General features: G+C 39.8%; 1 protein-coding gene across 1 annotated transcript in view; it reads right to left on the bottom strand.

Annotated features, from left to right (window-relative positions):
• The window catches only part of SLC1A1 (solute carrier family 1 member 1), a 51,987-nt gene that overhangs the window by 25,017 nt on the left and 784 nt on the right, over nucleotides 1–26,186 (bottom strand). The window contains exon 2 of the mRNA XM_027709603.1: nucleotides 12,632–12,772. Within this exon, the coding sequence (XP_027565404.1) occupies nucleotides 12,632–12,772 (141 nt within the window). The remainder of the gene's footprint in view (nucleotides 1–12,631; nucleotides 12,773–26,186) is intronic.

The following is a 26,186-nucleotide window of genomic DNA, read 5'->3' as shown; positions in this document are numbered from 1 at the left end:
GCAGTACTACTTAGCTGTTCTCGAAGTTTCTGAAGATTGGTGGAAGCTGACAGGATCTGTTTCTTCCACCATCTCATCACTTCATCTGCACGACATACTGATCGTTATGTGTAATCAGTAAAACTCCTTTTGCCAACACCGCTACACTTGATGATCAAGATGTGAATTTTTTGTCTGTACAAAGATTGATGCCACTTAGCCAGCTCCTAGCACTGATAGCAGGTTGTTCTTAAGTGTGACTCAGAGCCAGAGGGAACAGTCTGGCTCAAGGGCCTTCCAAGTTCACATGATTGCCAGCCATGGTGGCTTTCTCGATTAGTTTTAGGAGCTAACTGCATTTCTAAGGAGAAATTCCTCAAGTATGGTGCACATAAACTGTACAAAACTCACTCAGGGTTCTGATATCTAATTCTTTACCTAATTCCCTATTGTAACAAAAATATAACAACAAAAGTTCCTGAAGAGTAGAACAGTATGGCTATTATACCTTCTAATCTATGACTATCATGTTGATTCAAGGGCAAAAGTTCTGAAACTGCTCCAAACTGCCATCAGCCTTAGTGCTTTAACTGAGGAATTTCTGGGGACACTAGAGGAATCATGAAATAATTCTCTACTTCTCCCAGGTGTAGACATTTTAATTCTTCGCGTTCATTTTGGCTCTTCTAGCTGCAATATGCAGTCATTAGGTCATACACAAAGTAAAAATTTTTTACTGAATTTTGCAACAGACATATGAAAACAGAAAAACATACGAGAATTTTAAAATGCATATAGAGAATTTTAGTGGGCAATCCTTCTAAGGGGACCACATTATTTTATGTAAAAATAGTGTTATTGCCGGGGTACATGGCACCATGTGTTGTTGTAAAAAGGTAAGGTTTACTCTTTAAAAATTACTAGGAAAAAAAAAAGAACAAAGCAGTGCTGACACAGTACCCTTGATAAATGGAGATCTGCCTGAAATGCATGAAGTTCCTTGGCTTTAAAAAATGGAGCTGGGAGTGTTTCTAATTTAAGACATGAGCAATATCAAAATTTCAGCTGCATCTAACTGTGGCATGACCTCCCTGTTCCAATGTGTTTTTGGAATGTCATTTACCTCTTACTGAGTGTTCTCATTTAATCTGCTGATCATCAAAGAGCTGTTGGTCGAGTCATAAAAGAGATCTTTCTTAGAGGAAGGTGAAAATTTTGAATTTTTTGCCATACTTTTCTTCTACTTGCAATTGGAAACACTACCAATACTAAAGCAGTATTTGGCCTGTATCTTCAGAATAGAGACATGATTTTTACTTGAGGAGCAAACATCAAATTCTAGCTCCAGTGTGTAGCAAGCTTATTGCTTATTTTCTTATTACTCTGTGTAAGAGAATCCAAATTTGCATTCTTGTTCCATGAGCTATGCCAACTCTAATCAGCTACTGCCAAGCCAGGAATGTTATCTCACACATATAAGACTAGATTTCATCATTTTTCCATGTAAATTTTGTCATTGTTTCATAGCTGGGTGACAGATACAAACAGGAAAGTTTCATCTCCACTGCAGGGAAAGGTCCTATCTGCTGTCTATGAACTTGGGACAATTCAAACACGAATTCAGAAGAATGTTTTTCTCAGAGCTTCCGAAAAGGAAGGATATCAAAGCCAGTTTTCCTCTGTCCTTTTGATCTTTGCCTATGCTCATTTTTCAAAGAGAAAACCTTTTTGTATACAGTTCAGACATTAAGTGTGGGAGGGGAATCACCATAACACTGGTGAATTCAGAGCCTATGCTTCTTTTATTTGCATGATCTTGTAGTAAAAGTCTATCCTGACTGTGATTAATCTCCTGAAAGCTCACTTTCTTCATATTCTTCCTGAAATTTAAGTTTCCAAATCAGGTTCAACAGGAATTACTGTTGCTTCCTTCCAAGAGCTGAACGCTGAATCTTTTGCTCTTTTTCTGCTCTTCCGTGGAACTCTCCAGGAAATGCAATACCACACTCCTTTTGTATGAACAAGAGTGTCAGGACCAAAGAAGTCATTCACAACTGCCCTCTGAAATATCACCCATATTCAGGACTACAGACAGCATGATGTTATGCACAACTTCACTATTCATCTGAGACAACAGATTCTGATGCTGCTGTTATTACCTTTAGATCATTCTCAAACATCTTTCACTTGATATGCACCTCATAATTTTATAATTCCTCCTGCTTGCTGAGTCATGGGGCTCTGAATGATCTTTTCTGTCTAGTCTTCCACTAGCTAACTGAATTACCTCTATAGCTAAGTCTCATCAGGAGTCAGATGTTGGCTGAGAAGATCAAGTAATGAAAAAGCTACAGCAAATGGAAGCTCCAAACACACTGTGATATGCAGTCTCTCAAATGAGATTTTTGGTGACTCACTGTCTTTAGTGTTTGTTACTAGAAGTAACAGAATCACAAAATATGCCGAGTTGGAAGGGACACACAAGGATCATTGAGTCTAACCCTTAGCCCTGCACAGGACCATCCTCAAGAGTCACACCAGGTGCCTGAGAACATATTCCAAATGCTTCTTGAACTTTGTCATGCTTGGTGCTGTGACCACTTCCCTGGGGAGACTCTTCCAGGGTCCCAACCACCCTCTGGGGGAAGAACATTTGCCTAATATCCAACCTAAACCTGCCCTGATGCAACTTCAGGCCCTTCCTTTGGGTCCTGTCACTGGTCACCACAGAGAAGAGATCAGTGCCTGCCCCCTCTCTTTCTCCCACCAGGTAGTTGTAGACTGCAGTGAGGTCCCCCCTCAGTCTCCTCTTCTCCAGGCTGAACACACCAAATGACCTCAGCCACTCGTCATACAGCTTCCCCTCAAGGCCCTTCATCATCTTTGTTGTCCTCCTTTGGACACTCCCTAATAGCTTAATATCTTTCTTATATTGTGGTGCCCCAAACTGCACACAATATTCAAGGTGAGGCCACCCCAGTGCAGAGCAGAGCAGGACAATCCCCTCCCTCGACCGGCTGGCGATGCTTTGCCTGATGCCCCCCAGGACACGGTTGGCCCTCCTGGCTGCCAGGGCACTGCTGACTCGTATTCAACTTGCCATTGACCAGGACCCTCAGGTCCCTTTCCACAGCACAGCTTTCCAGCATCTCATTCCCCAGTCTGTATGAACATCTGCTTCTATTTTGTCAGTTCTTCCATAACAGCAGTTCTCCTATCTATTCAAATTTCATTGTTAATTACTGTTAAGAAAAAGAATTTCTATGGCAGCTTGTAGCAATTACGTTTTCAGTAGACTTGATATTGGAACAAACGATTGTTATTCCACTAGTATGCTTGTGTCAATGCAACAGAAGAATGTCTTACAAATGAAATGAAAAAAAATAGCACATGGCGGGGGGACAGTGGGAGGGAGAGATAGGAAAGAGAGATAGATGCATGCAGGTAATGCATAAGCATCTGTTCGTGCTCTTTAAATACCACTGAAGAAACTTAAATCAGAAAATCCACGATTCCTACTTACATGATCTACTGAGACTAAGACTGGATTAGCACGTCAAATATTAGTCTTCTAACTCTGAAGAGGCACTGAAAAAAATAAATTAAAAAAACCCCAAACAACAGACAAAAGTATGGAATGCAATAATAGTTACAAAGAACAGTCCAAATACTGAAAGATATCCTGGATCATTTAGGATGGGGTTGAAAAAGTAATTGTAATGAACCTTTCTAAATGCCAGGTAGAAAGAGGGGAATAAATAGAAGACAAATAGTTTACAGCAGTGAAAGGGATGAAATCATTATAAAAGGGAAGGAATTTCAGCTAAGATGTAAAAAAAAAATCTGATCCTGGATATCAGTTTGCTAAGAGACTGTCGTGCTGCCTTCAAGGCAGTTGGCACAATCAGCATTGCAGCATTGTATTATGATCTTTTCCTAGAGAGCTTATTGGAGTCATGAAGAGAAAGAAGACATTAGTACTGCCTTCCATGTATCTTTTTTGCAAACAGTATCACCTGTAGGTCAATTTTAATATTTCCTCTAGAAAATTCTAGAGGTTATATAATCTGAAGTTAATGCCTTTTCAGGAGAGATGGTGCTCCTGGGTTGGAATATAGTAAAAACTTATAAGAAGGGAAGATGATACATCCATCTGCTAAAGTGGACAGGCTAAAAAGATTCATAACAGAAATCAGATTTGGTTCATGGATGTAGGAGAAATATATACCCTCTGCACTGTGGCCAATGAAACATGTATGGACTGAATACACAAAACCTATAGTACTGAAAATACTTGAATTCCCTCAAAATTATTGATGGTAAAATGTATAGGTGGACAAGGTTTAGCTTCCAGGCTTTTAAAAAGAAACCTTTAACATGACATTACATTTTCAATTGATTGTGATATCCACACACGGGGAAATACCTTGAAAAAGTGAATGTAGTCTGGTTTATATAGTGGAACTGTTGTTTATGTCCTGAGCTCCACAACAGAAGAGCAGAAGACAGCAACTGACTTCATACCCATCCACAGTAGTGCCACCAGCAGTCCCCCCAGCGATATGCCTGGGACAGGAGGCAGTAACAGCTGATGTCTGTTGTGTAGGGGCTCTTTGCCCTTGAGAGCTGGTGGCAATCACGCTCCATGAACCAGAACTGCACTTCAAAGTTTTATTACTGTAATTTAAAACCTTAAGTAATGTTGGGGATGTCTCAGTTGAATAAGGTCAATTGATATTGATGGGAAAGGAGTAGTAGACTGTGATGGAAGTAATCTGAAGAGGATGGGCACAAAGACTTGTCCATTAATAGCCCATGACTCTGCAGTCTTGCCTGCTTGAATGACTGCACATGGACAGCAGAGACAGGACCTCCAGCATCCCTCAGTACAACTGAAGCCAAAACTCATTAACAGTAATGTAACATCTCCTATCCTTCAAACAATGTACATGGTACAGAGGGACAAGGTGAGTTTCCTGCCTGAGCCCAGATAACTAGTTTACTAATATTACATAATGAACCTGATTTTCTTGGGGAGTGTCTTTTGGCTTAAGAAATACAGCAAAGCATGCAAAGAACATGCAGGTATTTGAAAGACAGTCCTCGAGTACATTAAGCTAGACCAGAGGTCTAGTGCAAGGACTGCGCTGGCGATGCACAGGGCCTGTTAAGGATGTCTCAGTAATAGAGCATCTCTGAATAGTTGCACTTCTTAGACTTGTAGAAATGGAAAATGCTGAGCCAGCTGCCACCCCAGGAACAGTGATACCAAAGGAACATTGATTTGGAAGACTTGGATTATAGGAAACAAAACAGATTTGCTCTCCCGCCATTTCCTTATCTGTGCTCCTTTACAGTACTGTAAAACTGTATGTGTTTGACATACAATGGAACTAGCAGGCCTATTTCTGGGCACAGTCTCATTGTGTTCCAACTTAAACTACAAATACAATGGGCAAAGTAAATAAATAAGTAAATAATTGTTTAAATATGTTCTGATTTTCAAAGATAAACATGAGAAATTAGAACAGTCTGATTAATACTCTATTTCCATTTTTTTCTCATTGCATTGTAGCTCTTCTGTCTCCCATTTTGTGCATTTTGTCTTCATTCACCAAATTCAGTTGCACTGTGATAAAACAAACTAGTACCTTGCCAAACAAAGATACAAGGTGTGAAGTGTCACACTTTCATTTTGAACAACTGAAAAGGACAAATAACCTATTCAACATACCCATCCATCAGGCATAAGATAACATACTCTTTACACAGGGCAAACAGTGGTCTCTGCGAATGGGAAAAGTCACCGGTCCAGGTACTTCACTGGAATATTTTTCTCTCTCAAGCACTTGTCAGAATAAGTCAGATTTGTGGTGGAATCATTACCTTTGTACTATGAGTAAGAAGTGCAAGTAAAAGAGTGTATTGTTGGTATTGGGAAAGGTAGAACTGGCATGATGCTTCAGACAGCACCAGAACAGTAATCAAAGCAGGCCCTGCAATAAAGCAAGAGTTTATTTCTACAGCAGTTTTGCCAGACCCACAGCATGGCAGACATTGTATTTATAGCTCACATACAGCTGCCCTCACAAAAGTAATTGCTACTTTTTTTTCACTCTTCCTGAGGCATACTGTGTGTAGCTGCAAACACCTCATCAATTGCTTTAAGGAATTCTGGTGTCCCCCATAGCTGATTCTGCACAAACTCACAACCCAGGAAACTCCCACACATCTGTTCTAGTGTCTTTGAAGCTGCCTGTGAAAGCTGGAAGAACAGGGAAGGTCAGAAACATAAGAAAAGTTTATTTTGTCAAGGAGAAAATGTAAGAAACAAAAGAAATTATTGTAGAACTTAAACCAGATTTTGAATAGCTGATAAAATCATGCTATCAATATTGAGATCTGAGACATGTACCTGCTGTGATACGTGTCAGATCTTTTAATCCAAAGCTAAAATTTCTGGAAATTTTAAAAGGCAGGTCATTTATTAGATATGTTATGCCAGCTTTTCGGTGAAGTTTTTGACAGAACACATTCTAGCCCTGAAGAAAGACCTCACACCGAGATCCATAGCTTGTAGTTTGAAAATCAGTGAGACAGCCAGCGTGAAATAACCCCATGTGAGAAGGACTTATTGAAGAGAGACGGGGAGCAGAGCCATGGCATTCCTGTAATATCAGGATGTTAAGTTAAAATCCAGATCTGACGCTAGTTACTAACAAGGAACTCAGGTGCAGGAAATAAGTCCAGACACCTTGTGTGAATTAACTAGCTTCAGGCTGGGCATGGAAGTTTCTCCAGCTTGTGCCCAAGTACAGGGGAACAAGTCAGGTTCCTGTTCAGGAAACTTGACAGTTGTCTCCAGCTTAAGTTCTGCTGTGATCCTAACAGAAAACAGATTTGCAAACATTTACTGCCATTGCATACCGTGTGAAACTCACTCCATGAAAAATAAGGTTAAAAGTGACTAAAGGGAGTCTGCTGAGTATGCACCCAAGATGAAATATACTGTACAATTCCACAGAATTTTGATTTCTGAGTGAAATTAGAGCTGTGAATTTCCAGGACTTTTGAAGACATTTTATTTTAAGTACTCCTAAAATCATTAGATATAAGTCCCAAAACTCCCATGAAGCACACAAGAGATTCCTCTCAATTCTTTCTCCCTACAGGGCATCTAGAAATAGCATTTTTTTTATTTGTCTAATCATTTCTTCTATTAGAGCATTACTTCAAAAGAAGTGGATTTGGTGCGTGGAGTATTATATTTAGTAGAGCTGTAGTTCTGATGTCACAGCAATGATCTTGAGCAACACTCCAGGCTTTTGATTTTTATTTTCAGTTTTCTCATGTCACTACAGCAGGAGCAAGAAAATACAAATAATTCTTCCAAATGAATGATTCATTAGTGTACTTTTAGCTAATTTGAGGGACAGAAATCTCCCAGAGATGCAAACGAGTCTCATATTTTGAACTGAATTATCAGTGGTGGGCTTTTAGGTCAGAGTAAATAAACTTACATTTGCATCCATTAAAATGATTATGAGGAGAACAATTAAAATTTGGCTCTGGGGCAGACTAAGAATAACTTGAAAGAGCATCACATAGCTCAGACTATTCTGCCCCCAAAGGAAGGACCTATTAACCACATTTTACAATTTAAAAAAAAAAAAAAATGCTTAGTGCTTATGTCCATTTTTTACTGGTCTACAGTTCAACTTCCAGGCAGGCTAGTGCAAAAATTCCACAGATTGAAACCTGTACACTATATAAGTATGTAAACAATGCTTTTTCTCTTTTACACTCCAAGGAACAGGGTTTGTGAACGAAAACCAGATTCTACAAAGCCCTCCATTTAATGAGAGGGAGGATTTTGCCTTTTGAATCTGAAAAAAGACAGGGCGGAAAGTGTTCTTGCTGTAATTAGAACTCTAAATAGAAGCAGGAAGTGTGTTCCTCATCTAATCGAAGAAATCAGGGAGAGTTTTTCCACTAAGATGGAATTTCCTCCAACAAGCTAAAGTTACCAATACTTTAAACTTTGCAGAAAATCCTGGAATCTCAAAAGAGTGATTCCCACCTCTATTCTCTTTGCTGTGGGCTTGATTTACATCATTCAGTTCAAATGGACTGGGCTCTGGTCATGAGACAGGCATTTGTGCACAGCTCACTGTCTCTAAAACATAAGCTGCTTCTTTTCAGGATGTGACATTACCTTTTAAGACATTCTAATATAAAAAAAGAAAACTATGGGCTGTATTTTCAAAAATGTCTTGGTAATTCTTGTGCAAAAATGTTGCTAGTAACCAAAATCCAGTATTTCGACATGACATACATTTACAAAAGGCATCAAAACTTCTTGGATGCCTTTGGACCCAGCACTATGGTCTGGTTACGATTAGACACCAACTGAGCCATTGCAATTGTCTCTGGTGCTCACATTTAGCCTGCCGCAAAGGCACAATAACATGACAATATTTAACTTTCTCATAGCAAGCTAAGTTGCACCTCCTTAACCTGCTTACTAAAAAGACAGCCATTCAGGACCAGCTGATGTGTTGTCGTTAGTTTTACTGCAGTAACTTCATATGTATTGGGACCATAAATATCTGCCACTGAGCACATGAACATGTACATAGGTTTGACAGCTGTGACCATCAGATATAGGCCTTACTGAGTTCTGCATAATATGCAAATCCCAAGGAGGTGGACATCCTCAGAACACATCTGGTCCCATCAAAGAGCCACCCAGCATGCAGGCTGTGGTGCTTTTCTTGCATGTTGTATATTTAGTCAATAATGATGAGGTTACTTTGGAGGAAAATACTTTTGTGTCTCACCCCAGGAAACGTACAGCCAAATGCAAAAAAAAGTGGCCTTGCCCCTAACAGTGAGATGCCTGTCTTGTTTACAAACTTAGCTAAAGACACATCCTGGATCTTCCTTAAATTTTTTATTCCCATCCTTGTTCTATTCTTTACAGTAATTTTTTTTAAAGTGTGAATTTTGCTTTTGTGCTAAAATTCAAAATTGCAAAGAGATCATGTGGTCTAACTTGACTTTAGTAAGGTTTTTGACACTGTCATCCATAACAAGCCCATGGAACAAGTGACAAAATACACGTTAGACAATTGCACAGTGAGGTGAATTGAAACCAGGCTGAATGGGCAGGCCCAGAAGGTTGCAATCACCAGCACAAGTCTGGTTGGAGGTAAGTCAGTAATGATGTACCCCAGAGGTCAATACTAGGACCAATACTGTTTAACAATTTATCAATGTCCCAGTGATGGAGCCGATGTTGAAGCAGAGTGGTCCCTCAGCAAGTTCATAGGATTTTTCTGTCTGGAGAAGAGAAGGTTACTGAGAGATCTTGTATCAGTACCTGAAAGGGACGACAAAAGAGCTAAAGAGGGACTTTTTACAAAGGCATCTAATTCTAGGAATAGTGGGAATAGCTTTAAACTGCAAATGAGCAAGTTTAGATTAGATATTGGAAAGAAATTCTTTACTTCGAAGGTGGTGAGACACTGGAACAGGTTGCCCCAAGAAGTTGTGTTTGCCGCATCCCAATGCCAGGTCGGATGGGGCTTGGAGCAAGCTGGTCTAGTAGGTGTTCCTGTCCATGACAGGGGGTTTGGAACTAGATGATCTTTAAGGTCGCTTCCAACCCAAACCATTCTATGATTAAAAACTGGGAGGAGTGGCTGATACATGAGATGGTTATACATCACTCAGAGATACCTGGATGGACTGAAGGATTTGTCTGAGAGAAGTATCATAAGTTCAGCAAGAAGAAAAGCAGAGCTCTGCATCTGGGGAGGAATAATGCAAGGCACCAGTACATGCTGGTGGCTGAGTGGCTGCAGAACAGCTCTGCAGAGAAGGACCTGAAGATCCTGACAGACAACGAGTGACCGTAAGACAGAAACATCTCACAGCGAAGGTGGCCAACAGCCTCCTGGGCAGCACTCTGACAAGCACTGCCAGCATGTGGAGGGAGATGATCTCTCCAAACACACCACCTGTGAGGCCAAACCCAGAGTACTGTGTCTTGTTCTGGGTTCCCCAGTACAAGAAAGAGATGGACTTACTGCAGTGACTCCAATGAAGGGCCACAAACATGATGAAGGGATTAGAGCATCTCTCACATGATGACAGGCTGAGAGAGCAAGGACTGTTTGTTCTGGAGACGAGAAGGCTCAGAAGGATCTTTTTCATGTGCAAAAATTGCTGACGGGTGTGAATGAGTACAGAGCCAGGCTCTTCACAGCGGTGCCCAAAGACATGACACCAGACAACAGGCAAAAATGAAAAAAACCACAACATTTTGTCTGAACAGGAAAACACTGTTTTCTGTGAGGCTGGTCAAACATATTGCCTTGAGAAACTGTGGAGTCCCCATGCTTGAAGGTTTCCAAAACCTGCCTGGACATGGTCGTGGGTAACCTGTTCTAGCTGACCTTGTTTGAGTAGAAGGATTGGACTAGAGGGTTTCAAGAGGTCCCTTCCATTCTGTATGAAAGAGGAAAAATTACTAATGTGCTTCATGATTATACACAGGTCTACTTATTCAATTCAAATTTGCATTTCTGATGCTTGGAGGGTTAACATATCTCTTTCAAAAGAAGCAAAATATTTCATCAACATCCTGAGGATGGATGCAGGTGAACAGTGAAAACCATCATGCACAAAAACGAGTGGTTCATTTACTTGCCACACATTTCAGCATTACCTGCATACAGACAGCTAGTACTTTTGTTTTCAATAGCAGCAAAACCCTACGTGTTCTATTGAAGTAGCTTCTGTTCTCTATCAGTCTTGTTTCCTTTTTCTTTCCTAAAAACCTAACACAGAAGTGTAGAAAAAACATGCCTTTACTTTTATGGAAATGGGACATGCCAAGGTCAGAATCAGAGCATCTGATTCTCATCTCTTTATAAGAATTCAACTCCTGTAATCTGAAATCTTTAATATCCAAGCATGTGTTAGTAACTACAAATGCAGTTTACTCATACTGGAACATTAAACATTAAGTAAGAGCCAAATATTTTTAACAGAATCATTGTCATTTCCCCTTGCAAGTGCCGGACAGGAACACATTTAATAAATAATGCATCTCATGGTTATCCTAATGATATAAATTATTTCTGAAGACATGGGCCCAGCTTAACTCAGAAATAAAAGCTTGTTCAAGAAAAGAAATGTATTAATCTTATCTTGGCAACTTTTCCTGGATGTACTGTCACAGAGTAAAGATCTCCTCTCCTTTACATACTAACAACTGTTTCATCTCCGTTCCTTTGGACACAGCTCTTGACTGTTTGTGCCATCATTTCTCACTCTGCCTTTGGCAGCTTTCCCTTCTGGATCTTGCAGCTCTTGACATTCTCCATTTCAATTCTAACACTGGGTTCCTGTCACTCTGCATTACAGATATGCTTGAAAGGCCTTGGCAGCTTCCCTCAGGGTGCTTCTGTCATAGGCCCACTTTGGGATATGCTCCTGTGAAATCAGTGATATTTTTGACCATGAATTTTGAGGAGCTTGAAAGTTTGTATTCAATATCCAATTCTCAAAAGCACTTTCATTGCATGACCGAAATTGACCCCTTTCATTTTCTGATCACGACGTGCTCTCCTTTTCTGTAGCCTGATGTCTGATCCATTTTCATTAACATCCAATCAATCAACAAACACCTGGACACAAATACATTCCCAAAACAGAGGCTTTGTGGAGATGAAAAGGGACAATATAGTGACCAATATGCCTTGATTCACAGTAGTAAGCTAAAAGAAAACAGTCACAGTCCTTGTACCTTCATCAAAGGTTTACAAAATAAAGATAAGTTTCCTTGGCTTTCTTTCCCTTTTTTAAATTTATTTACTATTTTTGAAGAAAGGCTATTTGATATTCAGTTCAGTCTCTTTGCTTTAAGCAGTATCCACCAAATCTTTCCAAATCTTTTCTACTGGGTTCTAGCCGTTCTAGCCAACGGCTTGCTTGCTTTTCCCAAGAGACGGAAGCTTTTCTTTTCTTTCCATAACCCCTTCCTGGCCATACAGTCTCTCTCCACACCTGTAGTTCCCCAAAACTCACAACTCCTTTGAACCAAGTGGTTTATTTCCCCATAATTTATTTGTCAGGTCAGTGAATTTAATGGACTCATAGAAGGATTCAGCAAATGCCAGAGCTCATGCAAGGTACCTCATGAGAAGTGTAGGTCAGGAATATTCTCTTTTACTGTCTCTCTATATGACAGTAAGCTATGAGATCACCCCTGCCTTTCTTGTGAAATGGCAACACGAGACTACTTAGAACAGCTAACTCTCTACCTCAGAACATGCAGTTGCAGCTTTGCCTTGCAATTTGCAACTGTTTAATGCACTCCTGAAAACAGGCAGAGAGAGATACAAGAATCTAAAAACATGTAAAGTTATTATGTCACAGCTCTTTATAATGTACTTACCAAATAACAATACTAATCCTTCCAAATCCATCCTCATTATATAGGGAAAAATTTAATCTAAATCTATGAAATCTGAATTTCTCATTATAGAGTTCCATCAAATTGTTTTCAGAGGTTATTTCCTTTACAAAGAAAGCTAACCCACAGTGATAACCTCATCAGCTAACAGTATATTTCCAGACATACCTGTGATCATACTTGATATGATTAATGGCAGAATGATGAGTTTGAGCATTCTCATCAGCAGTTCCCCAGGAAAGGAAAAGTAGACTTTATCCAAGTTAGACAATTTGCCATATTCCCGTACCAGCACGCCGACTCCAATACCTAAAAGGGACATAAAAAATGTGAGGCAAATTAGATGTAATTTACAGTACAGACATGGGGAATAAAGAGGAAAAATAGTAGAACAGTAAAACAAAAAGAGCAAGCAGTACACATATTTTTACAGCTATGGTGGAACTTTAAAGCAAACCAGACAAGAGATGTTTCTTTTTCAGTTTTATGTATTGATGATAAGCAAAGTAATAACACATAAAATTGTGAATTTGAAGGATGTCTCCAGGTATATCTTAGGAAAAATCTGATTATGTCCTCTGATTATCAGTCCAGTCCAGTAGTGATTTTTTACCTGCCTTCTCTAGTTCTAGAAGACTCCTGACTAGTATTAAAAAAAAATAAACAGAATATATAAACACTACCAAACATTAAAGAATGACAGTGATAAAAATACTTTAGATGATTTGTATTGGTGAAAATAAGGCTACCCAGTAGCTACAGTTTCAGTAATTGCTGCTCTATGTAATTACAAAAGAGTGTGACTGTGACCATTAAATTAATTTAATAACTTCCAGGAAATTCATCAACAAAAATACACTCCGTATATTTCACACTCATTCCACTACACAACCAACCTACAATACCAGACTGTAAGTTCAATCAATGACTGAGTCATGGCACAAGGTACTTTATAGTTGGATCAAATGAATTATCAGATAGTTCTAGCTACTGTGACAAATCACAGATAAGAGTTTTACCAAAAGAAAATAAAGGCCAAAAAACGTAATTCTTCAGTTCAACAGGCAATACCTTTATTTTCCATTTTAACATGATTTTCAGATTAAAATCACTGGTATAGGAAATGTGTTCATCAGCATTTGGAAAGCACTAAGAACTGTTGCTTCACATAGGAACTTTGTAATGCTTCAGTCTTGAATAAACTCAGTATCAAGAGATTCAATTTCTAACTGGATGCAGTGAAACAGCAAGTCAGAAAAGTCAGAACCCTTCATTACCCACTGAGTGCTGAAAGGTCTTATTTGTATTAATGAGGTTAGTGGAATTATTTACAGTCCTCGTTATTTTGGGTGTATATTTTGCAGCAGAATTGTTACAACAGCAGAAGAAGGTGCTACCAGTCTACCTTTACCAGCCTCAGTGGCTCATGTAAACTTACAGCGGCCCAGGAAAGCTGCTAGTGCCCAAGCCAAATGCACCTCTTCCCCAGTTATATTTTTGATGGTGTACAAGGCATTTAAGTTAGATACTGCTGAAGAAGTTGGTGTGTGGGTTGATTACACAGGCTTATAAATAACATTTGTTATTTTAACTGATTGATGTTGTAGAAACAGACAATACCAGCAGCTTCAAAAACAAATTCAGGCAAATCCATGGAAAACCGGTCTGTAGTGTTGATATTGAAGGAAACAAAAAGGGATCCCATATCCAATTCTCTACTAAATATGAAACTCACTGACATTCTCTTCTAGGAAGTGAGGAATTTTGCAAAAAACCTCCCTAAAGATTCATCATGGCTGTCATCTGTGGTAGTTCACACCCTATCTGGTTGCTAGCTGATGCAACTATTAGTTATGTTCAAGGCCTTGCCTCTAAGAGGACAAAAAGATAACAAGCCATCTTTTCTGTGCTCTATCTGCACCTGCAAGATCAAGCTAAAAAGAAAATTTGGGCAGATTATAAACTCCTACCAAGTCTTTCCTGTTAATAAACAGACAGAAAATGAACAAGTTAAGCTTCCAAGCAAATGAGCTGCTTTAAGCAACTATTAAGATTTCTGATTTAGGTGTAATCTGTACCCGTGAACACGCATGGTTTAAAGTCCTTGTAACAATCTTGGATCTTAATAACCTTGAAGATATTTGCAATATTATGCAAATGGTCTTGATCAGTGAATGATAAGACACAATGATCTCTATTTCTAATCTAGTGACTGAATTAGATGTGTTGAAAATAATTACTCTGCACTTTAAGATAAGCCCAAGCGAGATAAAATTCCATTTGTAAAATGGTTACATATATTCAAGTTACTTTGATCCTGGAAGTACCAGATAAATAGTTGAATCTAACTATACAGTTTATCTCCATGTCTTCAGAAAATTCACACAATTTAGTGTAGGCATTTGCTTAAATTACAGCAAGACTAGACTGCATGTTTATGGAAACTTGTATAATGCCAATTTATTCTGAGCAGGTGTGACTAGGACATGTTCTAACCCATCTGCCTTTCATTCTAGGTGGTGACTCATATTTGACCAGCTGGAAGTTGGATCATTCTATATTCGGCAGGATTGCTAGCAGGTACAAAGATTCACCCTCGTTTTCATTCTTTTGCATGCTCTTTTCCAATTTGTTAGATTTCACTACAAAACCTTCGGACGTGCTCTCCAAATTTTAGCAGGGCTTCCTTGAGCTTTTCCACGCATATATTTTTATCAGCTTTGTATTTTGTTTTGTTTTGTTTTGGTTTTTTGGTTATTATTTATGTAGTGGCAATAGCTGAGAACAGAGTTCCTCACTCCAAAAATCTCCTGAAATCACATTATTGCTCTCAATTTCTTGTTCATGCAATTTCTTTACCAGACAGAGCACCTAGCATATGCTGCTTGAATTTATCATGGGAATATAAGAAATTTTACTTTGTAACAGTAACAAGAGAAGGTTAGAAACTTAGCAGAATAAAATTGCTTATGTACTTGAAATGGGATAAAACTTTTTGATCTTCATCTCAATAATCAAGTTCAACTGGAAACTTCTTCCTGGGAATTATAACACACAGAAAGTGCAGCCCAGCGTAAACATATTTCACGTGGTCACCACTGCTTTTAGCATCACATTGATTATAGTAGCCCCAAGTAAGTATAGACGAAAGTCTTACAAAATCTCAATTTCTCTACATGAATGCTACTGATACACCACCATTTCTGAAATGAAAATGTGCTTCCTTCCAACAACCACAAAACACATTACGGTAGGTAAAATCTCTTCTATATATTAGGATTCTTCGTTTCTTTTATCTTTCTTTTTTGTTTATGGAATAATTTACTACTGATTTTCTGAAGAGCAAAACATCACTTTCCTGCTTGCCCTCTTCATCTTTCCTCAGTTTCAACCCCTCCACCTTTCCATGATAAATTGTTTTTATTTCTTTTCTACCCCCTCTCCTTGCTTTTCCTTCTTGATGTACACGGCTAAGTTGGGTTATGATTTTTACCACAAGAGCAATCCTCTACTTAGAGCTAAATGATACATACTGCTTAAGGTCCAGATTTCTGCAATACTGGGCAGATGTGAAGAATGATGGTGGAATAAGCTGCACAATCCCATGTCTTTAATTTTCTAAGGCAAATATATCCTTGCAACTGCACATAGTACAACACACGCGGTATAGCATGGTGCGTTCATTTTCTCTCCCAGCAGCCACCAACACAGAAAGCAAAAGGTGCAGTCTGGGTCCCTGGGATTGGAACATATGAAAAGGCTACACTTCTCGTCTGAACCCACATGAAACAAACATGCCTTGATTCCTCGTCACTACTCTCCCAGGTAGTCTTTTTACAAGTGTGGTAATGGACATAAAATCCTTCAGAGAAAGGCTGTAAATGAGGACTAAGAGAAGTGAGGGATGAGTATGAGAAGAACAAGAGAAAAAAACAGAGTGGAAAATGAGCATATCAAGAGAAATCTGTTGGCACCCCTCTTTCAGGGAGAACCAGGAGTCTCAGATTAAAAAGCTAGGGGAAATACATGCTTCTTCTGTATGGGATGAACTATTTTTTGGTGTGTTACCCAGGCAAAGGGGAGCAGAAAGTGCTGCAAGGAGTTAGCTACCACCTGCAACTGGCTGCACTGCATGTAGCACTCAATCCAACACATCTGCCAAGCCTGAGGCTTTCCAGGACCTAGGAGATGATGACTATGTGTAATAAAGTGGTAGAATCAGTCTGGCCTGTGTGTGTACCACAGAAATTAGGTAAAATGTGATTTGGAAGACCGTTATGATGAGGGTTCTGCATATTTGCAAAGTTACTTCTGTGACATTTGGGTATCTGGTGAACAGTCATTTATGACAATCTGCCCTTCATCTAGAGTGTCTTTTTGCATACTGCTGTTCTTTCCAAAATGCTGTCTAAGTAAAAAGGTAAATTATTTGTTTGGGAACAGCTATAGGGCTGCTACATTTTTCTTCAAATACTATGTTGCAGTTCATGACACAGATTTGGAAATGAGTGAGAAAAAAGCCACATATTCGGTTCAAACAAATTGCACAATCTCTGGGCTCAGCTACACACAATGGGGAGTGTCATATATTGTCCTACAGCTATCGTAAGCTTGGAAGAATGTGGTGGTTGCTCAGTAGCCACCTGAGCAACCAAACATAGAGACCATTTACAATTTTTCAGGAAGTGATGGCTAAATCTGAAGCCTTTTTGTATAATTATATATATATTATAATAACACAATTCAGATCTTGAATTCGAAAACTCAGAACGCCTGAGTACCTGAATCAGTTAAGGACATGCAATATGTCATGACTGTACTTACTTGCTTACCATCATTGCCATTGTGGATTAACTGTTCTTCAAAACTTGATTACATCTTTGGTAATAATGCTCCTTTACATTCTTTACCTTCGCTCACAGGTAAAACAACTCACAATTTACAAACTAATAAATGAAGTCCATGCATAGACATGCCTGTTCCTACTTCCCCCTGCAAGTATAAACCAGATAAAATTGGTATCTAACAGATAGGACTCCCTAACATATTATTTGCACTCATGGATGAGAACAGCAGTCTGGGATGCACAGTGTTAACTGGCAGGGAGTTCTCACTCCATGAGTGTGCACAACATCGAAAAACAGCAAATCACCTTCAACTCCAACTGACTTCATTATGGGAACAATCCTTAGGAAGAAATCATAAAGACAACAAGAAAAGAAATCCATCATATACTTCTGCAGAACAAACAATGTGTTTTGCAAAGTTATCTGTTTTGAAGTACACCATGTAGATCTCCGAAAAAAAGAACTGTGCTATTTATTTCTCCTGTTTTCTCACGATTCCAGAATGCGAAAACTTCCTGTCACTGGAGAAGTTAGTGACTCTGGCTGATGCTGATAGACACTGGGGGAAATATAGGGATTTTGCTTTGATGCAGCATGGAAAGAAGAAATGTTGCATGGTTCAAACCTGGTATTATTTAACTGTACTGTAGTAACGTGGACTGTGCTATTAACTAAGTGATTAACCTTTTCATAATTTCATATGATATGCTGTACACATGACACACTAAAACAAAATTACTCTTGTCATATTGGTGGGTCTCAATTGGATTAACTTTTCAGCAGATAGTTCATAGAACTGAAAAGGCTCGAACAGTTTGCTGGCTTGATTTGAAACACAATACAAAACATTCAATATAAACATATCATATTGCAGCACAGGCAGGCAAGATTTTTGGAGCCCCTGATACATTCTGAGTCCTTTAGTAATATTCTATAAATCCATTTTGTCTCTGTTCTCTCCAGAGTTTCACCGGCTGTCTCTTAGCTATAAAGAGATACACAGTGTCAACTACAGAACACTAAAATAGAGGATGTAGAAGAATATATTACTTATAGTAATACTTATAAACTTAGTCTTTCAGTTTATTAATTCAGCTCTCTTTGCATTATTTTTAATACTGTTAAGCATTTTACTGTTTTACACTCTACTTGACAATGTACCTCCCAATAAATATACTAATGTTGATTGAAAAAAAAAAAGATTCTTAGAAAACTGCAAACAACTACTGAGGTAGGATTTAGAGTCTCAGGGGTATAACTGCATGGCAACTGATCTCTGGATGCTGGATACTGCTTGCCCAGACTACCAGCTTGCTTACAAAGACCTGTGAAGAAAAGTTCTCTCAGAAATATTCCAGAAGAAAGTTCCCAACTCAGATCTTGGTCTACTGAAGAATATATAGTAGGAATGTACTAGAGGGAGATGTGCCATTCCTCTACCATGGTGAGACCCCGGTCCTCTCTCTGATTAACCTGTGAAGGGTGCAGTGGTTGTAAATTCCTTCGCATAAATAACACTGTCATCTGACTGCAGTGTGAGGAAAGTTCAGGTAGACAGTGACTCCCTGTGATGGACCTTCAGGAATGAAGGCAAGGTGGAGTGCTGGCCAGAGGGAAGAAAAACCAGCTTCTCCAGTGTAGGTGTACTCCCTTTACTTAGAGCAGGTGTGAAGGCTACTGCAACCAGCAAACCCACCTAACTCCTGCTACTTTGTGTGCCTCAAGAGCCTGTAGCAGTCACTGATAACACAGAGCGGCCTCTGTGCTATGCAGCCCTGCACAGGACCTACCTCACCCTTAGTCAAATCAGCGGCAGTTAGTTCACTCAGTCAGGAAAAGAGAAATTGTGGCCATTCTCCTCTGACTATGTATGACCACACTTCCCCTGAACACTGAACTAATACTGGCCCAGAACATCCATGTGCAGATGGCTAACCAGTCTGATCATTTAACAATGTCTCCTACTAGATTCTCATTTTCCTCTCACTTATCTAAACATGCTGTAGATGAATTTCACGCATACATATCTTCCAAATTTTTCCATATGCACATGTAATTTCTACCTGAGAAAGCCAAGATGAAAATATACAGCTGTGGGAAAAAACTTTATGATTGTGCTTCATCTAGCTAAATTGCTCCAGAGAACCTACCTAAACATAGGTAGGAATACAAAGCCCATACATGAAAAATAGAGAGGTAGTATGAAGAATTCATTCCTTGGTTAGTCCATAACCCTGTTAAAATAAACTAAGTTGTATAAGAGATATAACGTGTTTCTTTCACAGTTTTTCAACAAACTTGTTGACTTACTAGATTTGTGAAGTACTGTACTTATAACCTTAACATAATAAACAGCATGTTATCAAGATTATGTCATAAATTAAGTAATCTGAGGGAAATGACAGTTCTTTCCCTGCAGCTATACAAACTACATTTCTTCATGAATTTGTATGTGTTCTGATGAAAGCACCTGTTCTTTTGGGGAATACTGTATGAAACTCATTAAGGTTTCAGGAAGAGTGAATTCAAACTGAAGCACATGCAAAGAAGGACTTGTAGTGTGATAAAAAGAACAAGGAGCCCACCTTTTGAAAGGAGATTAAAGAGCTTGGTTTGTCCAACAGGGATGAGTGAGGTAGAAATACAGAAAATGGTTGAATAGCAGAGAACGAGCAATATTTTAACTAATGGATGCATACTGAAACTCAACACCTTTAGACTAGAAATTTTAAGGCTTTCAACAATCAGACTGATCCCAGGAGGAGGTGCAACACCAAGAAGCCTATCCAGCTTTAAGATGGAGCATGATATGTTACAGAATTTTACCAAAAATGTTGTAACCTGAAGCAGCAGTAGACTAGATATGATAACTCAGGAGGTATCTTTGTATCTCACATTCCTGTGTTTTACAGTAAGATTGAAATGTAACTCGAAAACAGTAATTGTCCTTCTTTTGCAGACCTTCCCTACAACCCCTTTCAGTTGACATTTCTAAAACCATTACCATTCTCTCAACCCACCTATAACGTGACCCTTCTTTAACTATGACCTCTCTACTTTGCAGTCATCCAGACATGTACAAGTCTTACTGCCTCCTTCATGTCTCCAAATTCACTTATTTTACAAAACAGTGCTTTTGTCTGGACCCCTTTTCTCACTCATTTCAGATACTGTCATGTCCCCAGTCCTAGCATCTAACATTTTACTTATATGGTCTAACACACTACAACACCATTGGCACCATTACAATGCCACCCCAAAAAAATTAAGAACTTCTCACCCTTTCCTGTAAAAGCCCACTGATCTTCTGTTCTCTTTCCACATCATTTGATTGCTATCCCAAAGCTATATGAGCACCTTTGTACATCCTGGATAGCCCAAGAGATATTAGTTCAATAGAGTAGATCAGGAAAAACACATCTTCATTTAAGACCCCGGAACACAAAAGAAACTAATGGGCTGGCAATGATATAAAAAAGGCGAAACGCTAATAATTAACTACCTGTCAGATTCTGACCCTTGTAACAGCTTCTTTGATGAGAGAAAAGGACAGTAAACAGGACATACTGTTCTAGCTATCCCACTGCTGGAAGGGCAATGGAATGATTGTGACTCAGATAAGCAGCTGGAAAGGCAATTTAGTGGACACTAAAGATAGACAAGATAGTAACATGCAGAAACGTCTTTATTCTGAAACTAATAAAGACATCAAAGCTTTGAGAAATCAGATACATGACCCAGAAAATTAGCTCAGATTAAGCAAGGCCAGGTTGTTTCTCATTCCAAAAGCATGAAAAGGACCACAAAATTTGGAGCACTCACTCCAGTATAGCCCTTATCTTCAGCATAATACATGATACAGATGTGATCTCACAGAACAAGATAATGTTGTGGGACTGTAAGTACAAATACCTTGCTCAAATCCTATGAGGCTTTTGTGGAAACAAAAAATAATCAAAAATTTGCAAACAACGCAAGCATTGTCTGTGAGTAGTCTCAACCTGAACATTATCTGTTTGCTGGGGTATATATGATGAAAGTGTCTTTATGCTTTGTTTCTAAGACGTAGACAGAAAAGAAAAAAAATCTTTTTGTAATTAGATTGTCATACTTTCCCTTAAATAATATTGGTAAATTGGACACAGTAAATATTTTTCTGGTATTAGTATTGGTGTTATTGTTTCAAATGGAAAAAAATAATGCATTGACTTTGGTAGTTTTAGGAATCAGATGCTTGCTTTACAACTATACTTGTGATAAATTCACGAAGTAATAATTCTCTTGCTTTATTATATCCCCCTGAATTTATTTCCTGCTGGTTTTGCTAGTGTATTTCCTAGTGTAAGTGATGATTGATCTGTTTCATTGTTTGTAACCTTCCCACCGCACTGTGCAAGAGACGAGAAATGGTACTGAAGACAGCCTAAACTAAGCTAACAGGCCACTTCTTGGTAAAGGTATAAGGAGGTGGAAATGAAAAACAGTGAAAACTTACTCCATATCCAGAATGGGCTTTTGATTTTTAAATTACATTTGCCAGAGACAGAAGCAACTTACCATGAGAAACAGAAAGACTTTATAGGTTTATGGGGTTTAGGGGCTGCAGGCTACATTTACAAAAGAAACTCAGGAGCAGGGTGAGCTCCCTGGATTCAGAGTGGCTTTCTGCATGGTGAAAGGCCATCAACACAGTGATAAGTTACTAATTGTTCTGTTGTTGTCTTCACCCTGTGAGACATTCATTCTTGTAAGAATGCACTGATGGGCTTCCAGGTAATGCGGAACTACCACTTTTAAAAGCAGCTGTCAAATCTCCTTGTGTCTGATTACAGAGGGAGCACAGCCTTTCATTTAGCAGGTGTGAATACACCTGACTTCCATGGGAACAAAAAAAAAAATTCCTATAGGGAGATATTACTACTTAATATTATAATATAAAATAATAACTTTCATTAACACTTAAGAGAATAAATTTTTGGCATATGAACTGCTAGGGTGGTATCATAAAGCACAAACCAGAAGATCCAGTGGCTGCTGCACTCATCAAATCCTGGAAAAAACCAAAGTCACAATACTCAAAGTTTCTTCAATGCTGGTGTTACAAGAGGAACAATGCATATTTTAATCTCACTCTCAAATGCGTGGAGAAAAGGAGGTCTGATGCCAGCCTCAATCTTTCAACATGGGAACTACACAAGCAAAGGGTCTGATGCTGCAGAAACTGAATAAACTTAATTTCAGCAGTGGAAAAGTCTAGTATTCAGGCATGCTCCAGCCTGAACACCTGACCTCCACCCTTTCTCAGTCACTTTACTCCTGCCTCACACCCCCGCTTGCTGCAGCTCCGCGTTTTGCCAGTTCTCCGTCTGCCCGGTCCGCGGGCTGCCCCTGAGCCACCTCGGACAGCTCCCGCCGCCCCTGCGCCGCCCCGCCCGGCTCCCGTCTGCATGGCCATGGCACCTAGGGTCCCTTTCTGAGGTGAACAGCATGAGCAACACGTCCACAAGTGAAGAACAGAATGGAGGAGGAAGCTAATGGCAGAGCACACAAGTGATCATCACTGCCTCGCACTGACATACCTCTGACGAACATGATCTATGCCAGGCTGAAGGAAGGATGCCTGCAATTCACAATCTCCTGCGACTGATGGCTGTATCTACCTAAATATTGCATTTCTCGCATCTTCCTTGTGACTACCTGAAGAATTTCAGTGCACATGTGCTGTTGAAGAAAGCCCACTTCAGACACTCTATTGGAGGAGGGGGAGGAAGTAACCTGTAAATTTAGGCAAACTGAATACCTCAGAATCACGTTCCCCCACCACAGAACTGCTACAAAAAAAAAGATGATGGTCTAATAAATTTCAAAATAAGTATTAAAAAGGAACTGCAACCTTTTTGTGTATAATTTCTGAGAATGTCAAAAGATCTCTGCTCTAGGACAGTGTGCTACTGCAGCTCAGTGCCTCACATCATATGTAGGCAAATCACCTACACTTTAGTTTCCACTGTAAGAAAAAAGCTGTTTGCTGAAGAATTGCCCAGCATTACAAGCTATTAGGCGATGATACACAGACTAATGAATGAGCAAGTATTTATACATAATCAGCCTTTTACTTTCATGACTGGTTTGGCTGTATTGTGGCAGTGACCTCTTGGAGACAAGGCAATGACAAAAAATAGATACTCCATGAGAATCCTGTGAAGTGTGACTTAACCTCTCTGTATCCAATTGCCCTTTGGACATGGGTTTCAGGGTGAGTAAATTTCAGGGACATTTCTGGTTTATTTTGACTTGATTGTAGAAACTGGAAGCAATGTAACTTTCTATATGAAAGGCTGAAGAAGCACTTGAAGTAGGTTGATTTTTCAAACTGCTTTAGTCAGCTCAGCTGCTTTGGGCTCAGTAAGGCCAGCAGAGTAAAAAGATGCAAGATATGTCTCCTTTTGCAGGTATCTGCGTGAGGCTGCTACTCTCATAGTCACAGATCCCTCCACATCAGTTTGGTGGTCTGAAACAGAATGTCTGCTAAGGTAAGGAAAATAACCTCGTGAGCCTTGAGTTTTGTTTTCTTTGAAAAATGCATTCAGGTGTTTTCACCAAAAAAGTGTGACACCCAAGATGCCTTGTGTATAAACTTTAAATTATTCCCTCCCCCCCACTGCTATAAAAGAAATTCCAATGTTTTTGAGAACGTAACCCACAGGCAAAGGGTTGAAAGCTTAAAAGATAACACAGAATCATTACTCTTGAAGGAGGGTTTTTTTTCTGTTTCTGTCTCTTGTCAGAAATACATACAAGAAGTAATTGGGAAAACTTTTGAGCTTAGTAAGGGTACTAGCAAGGATAAGCATATTTCAATTGGATGTTGAACATGGCTTGATAATGATGAGCAAAAATCATGATTCCTTATGATAGTGTAGGAATATCAGATACTTTCTAGCACAGCTGGACAGCTTACATAGCATATTTTCACAGCTTGCTGCATTTGTTATTTCCACTCCTCATTCATCATACTTTTCTGAAAAACCTAAAGGTATGTACTTCTTTCAAAATCATGCGCTACTCTTCTGCTCATAAATGGTAGATTGTTCCTCCAAACTAACTAGATTAATAATTTCCCAGAGTATTTAAAAATGAATATGCAAATTTAATTATGAAGGGTTTGTGGACTCTAGGTATACTATAAACTTTCCTCAAGCTGTAGTAAAACAATAACATATGATTCAACTCCATCTTTACAAGGGTTTCACTATTCTTGCGTACCCTACTTCACCTCAAAGAAATACTGAAAATGCAGCAGACAGCTATATGTAAAATGTAATTCAGTTCAAAGCTCACAGAATTCTTAAAAAGACTCTCTTTGCCAATACTGGAGAGCTCCCCTGAGTTCTGGGCTGTTAATTACAGCATACCAGAAGCCCAAGGACACAGGAGGCATCTGTGTGCTTGCCACTCTCTCACTGTGAATTCCCATTGGGTATTATGGGGATTGGGGTCATTATTGTCCCCACAGTTCCTGTACTGCCAGACTTTGTGGCTCCCAGAGAAATTTAATTTCAGAATGATCCACCTATAGAATCACATCACACACTTCATTTCAAACTACAATCACTGAAGATAATGCAAGGTGAAGTTTTCTTAACCACTTCTGTAACTGGGAAGGAATTATGTCAGCTCATAGAAGGGCACCCGACAGGAGAATGTGAAAATGCAATTGTACGCACACAAACACAGGAGCATACAGACACTCCTCCAGTTGTACGGTCACATTTTCAAAGCAAGCCCTTAGCATTTGGTATACAGATGGTATCACAAGAACCTTTCCACTTACAAAAGAGGTGAAAAAGAATGGATCTCTTTCAAATACTGAATGTACCAAAAAAACCTGCACACGTATACATAAGCATAGCTCTGATCACAGCTTATAAATAGCTAGGTAGAATTCCAAAATAATAATTCTCTCCTGAACAAATTTGCACTGAAATAGGTATGTTCCAGCCAAAATGCAAATATGCAGAAAAGTCATCTGAAAGAGACCCATCAGATAGCAAGTTAATGAAGTATTTAAAGCAGCACTTCTCTGCAGTAGCAATAATGCGAAGGAAGCTCTCCAAATAATCACCAGCAAAAAAATGAATAAAACGTGCGTGACTAGGGCCGAAATTATGTCCTATGGAAAAGACTCTTTGTCCAAGTCATTTGATTCATTTTCTTTGCCCTCTTTGCCCACCTATCCTTAAGATAGTTTAAGATGGCGTTGAACTCGTTTCCCCTTCAGAAACTTGTTGACACACAGGGGAGAAATCTTCCTATCTTTACAATGGAGCCCCTGAAAATCCCTCTGAAAGCTGGGTGGCATTGAGAAACTTTTCACCCTGGAAGCCCCTCTGAAAAATGGGTGGCACTGCCAAACTCTTCAATTCCCCAAAACCCCTCTGAAAGATGGGTGGCATCGCAAGCTCTTCCACTCGCAAAGCTCGCGTGGGCCATCAGAAGCTCTCCAAAGCCATCACCAATGCTCTCCGGCCGTGCAACCTCGCTCGGCGGGGCTGCCCCTGCAGACTCACGGAAGGCAGGCGTCGCGGTCCCCTCGGGCGCTGCGGACGCCGCCAGGGACATAGCCCGCCCTGGGGACCCGCACACCGAGGGCTCACAGCCCCCGTGCCGCGGGTTCACGTCGCCGATCACCGACCTTTGCCGCACGGTCCGGCGGGAGAGGAGCCGCCCGGCCAGGACGGCCCCCGGCCCCGCTGCCGACCCGGCCGCTCTCGGGTGCGGGCGCCGCGTCCCCCGCGCCCAGCGCCGCTCCCGCGCGGCCGCGGCGACACCGCAACGCTGCGGAGCCGCTCCCCGCGGCCGCGGCGGTGCCAGGG

This window comes from Neopelma chrysocephalum, unplaced genomic scaffold (assembly GCF_003984885.1).
Source record: "Neopelma chrysocephalum unplaced genomic scaffold, ASM398488v2 Primary Assembly neopelma1_96814, whole genome shotgun sequence".
Lineage (NCBI taxonomy): Eukaryota > Metazoa > Chordata > Aves > Passeriformes > Pipridae > Neopelma > Neopelma chrysocephalum.
Note: the sequence above shows the minus strand (reverse complement) of the source record. Positions and strands in the feature narration are given on the sequence as shown.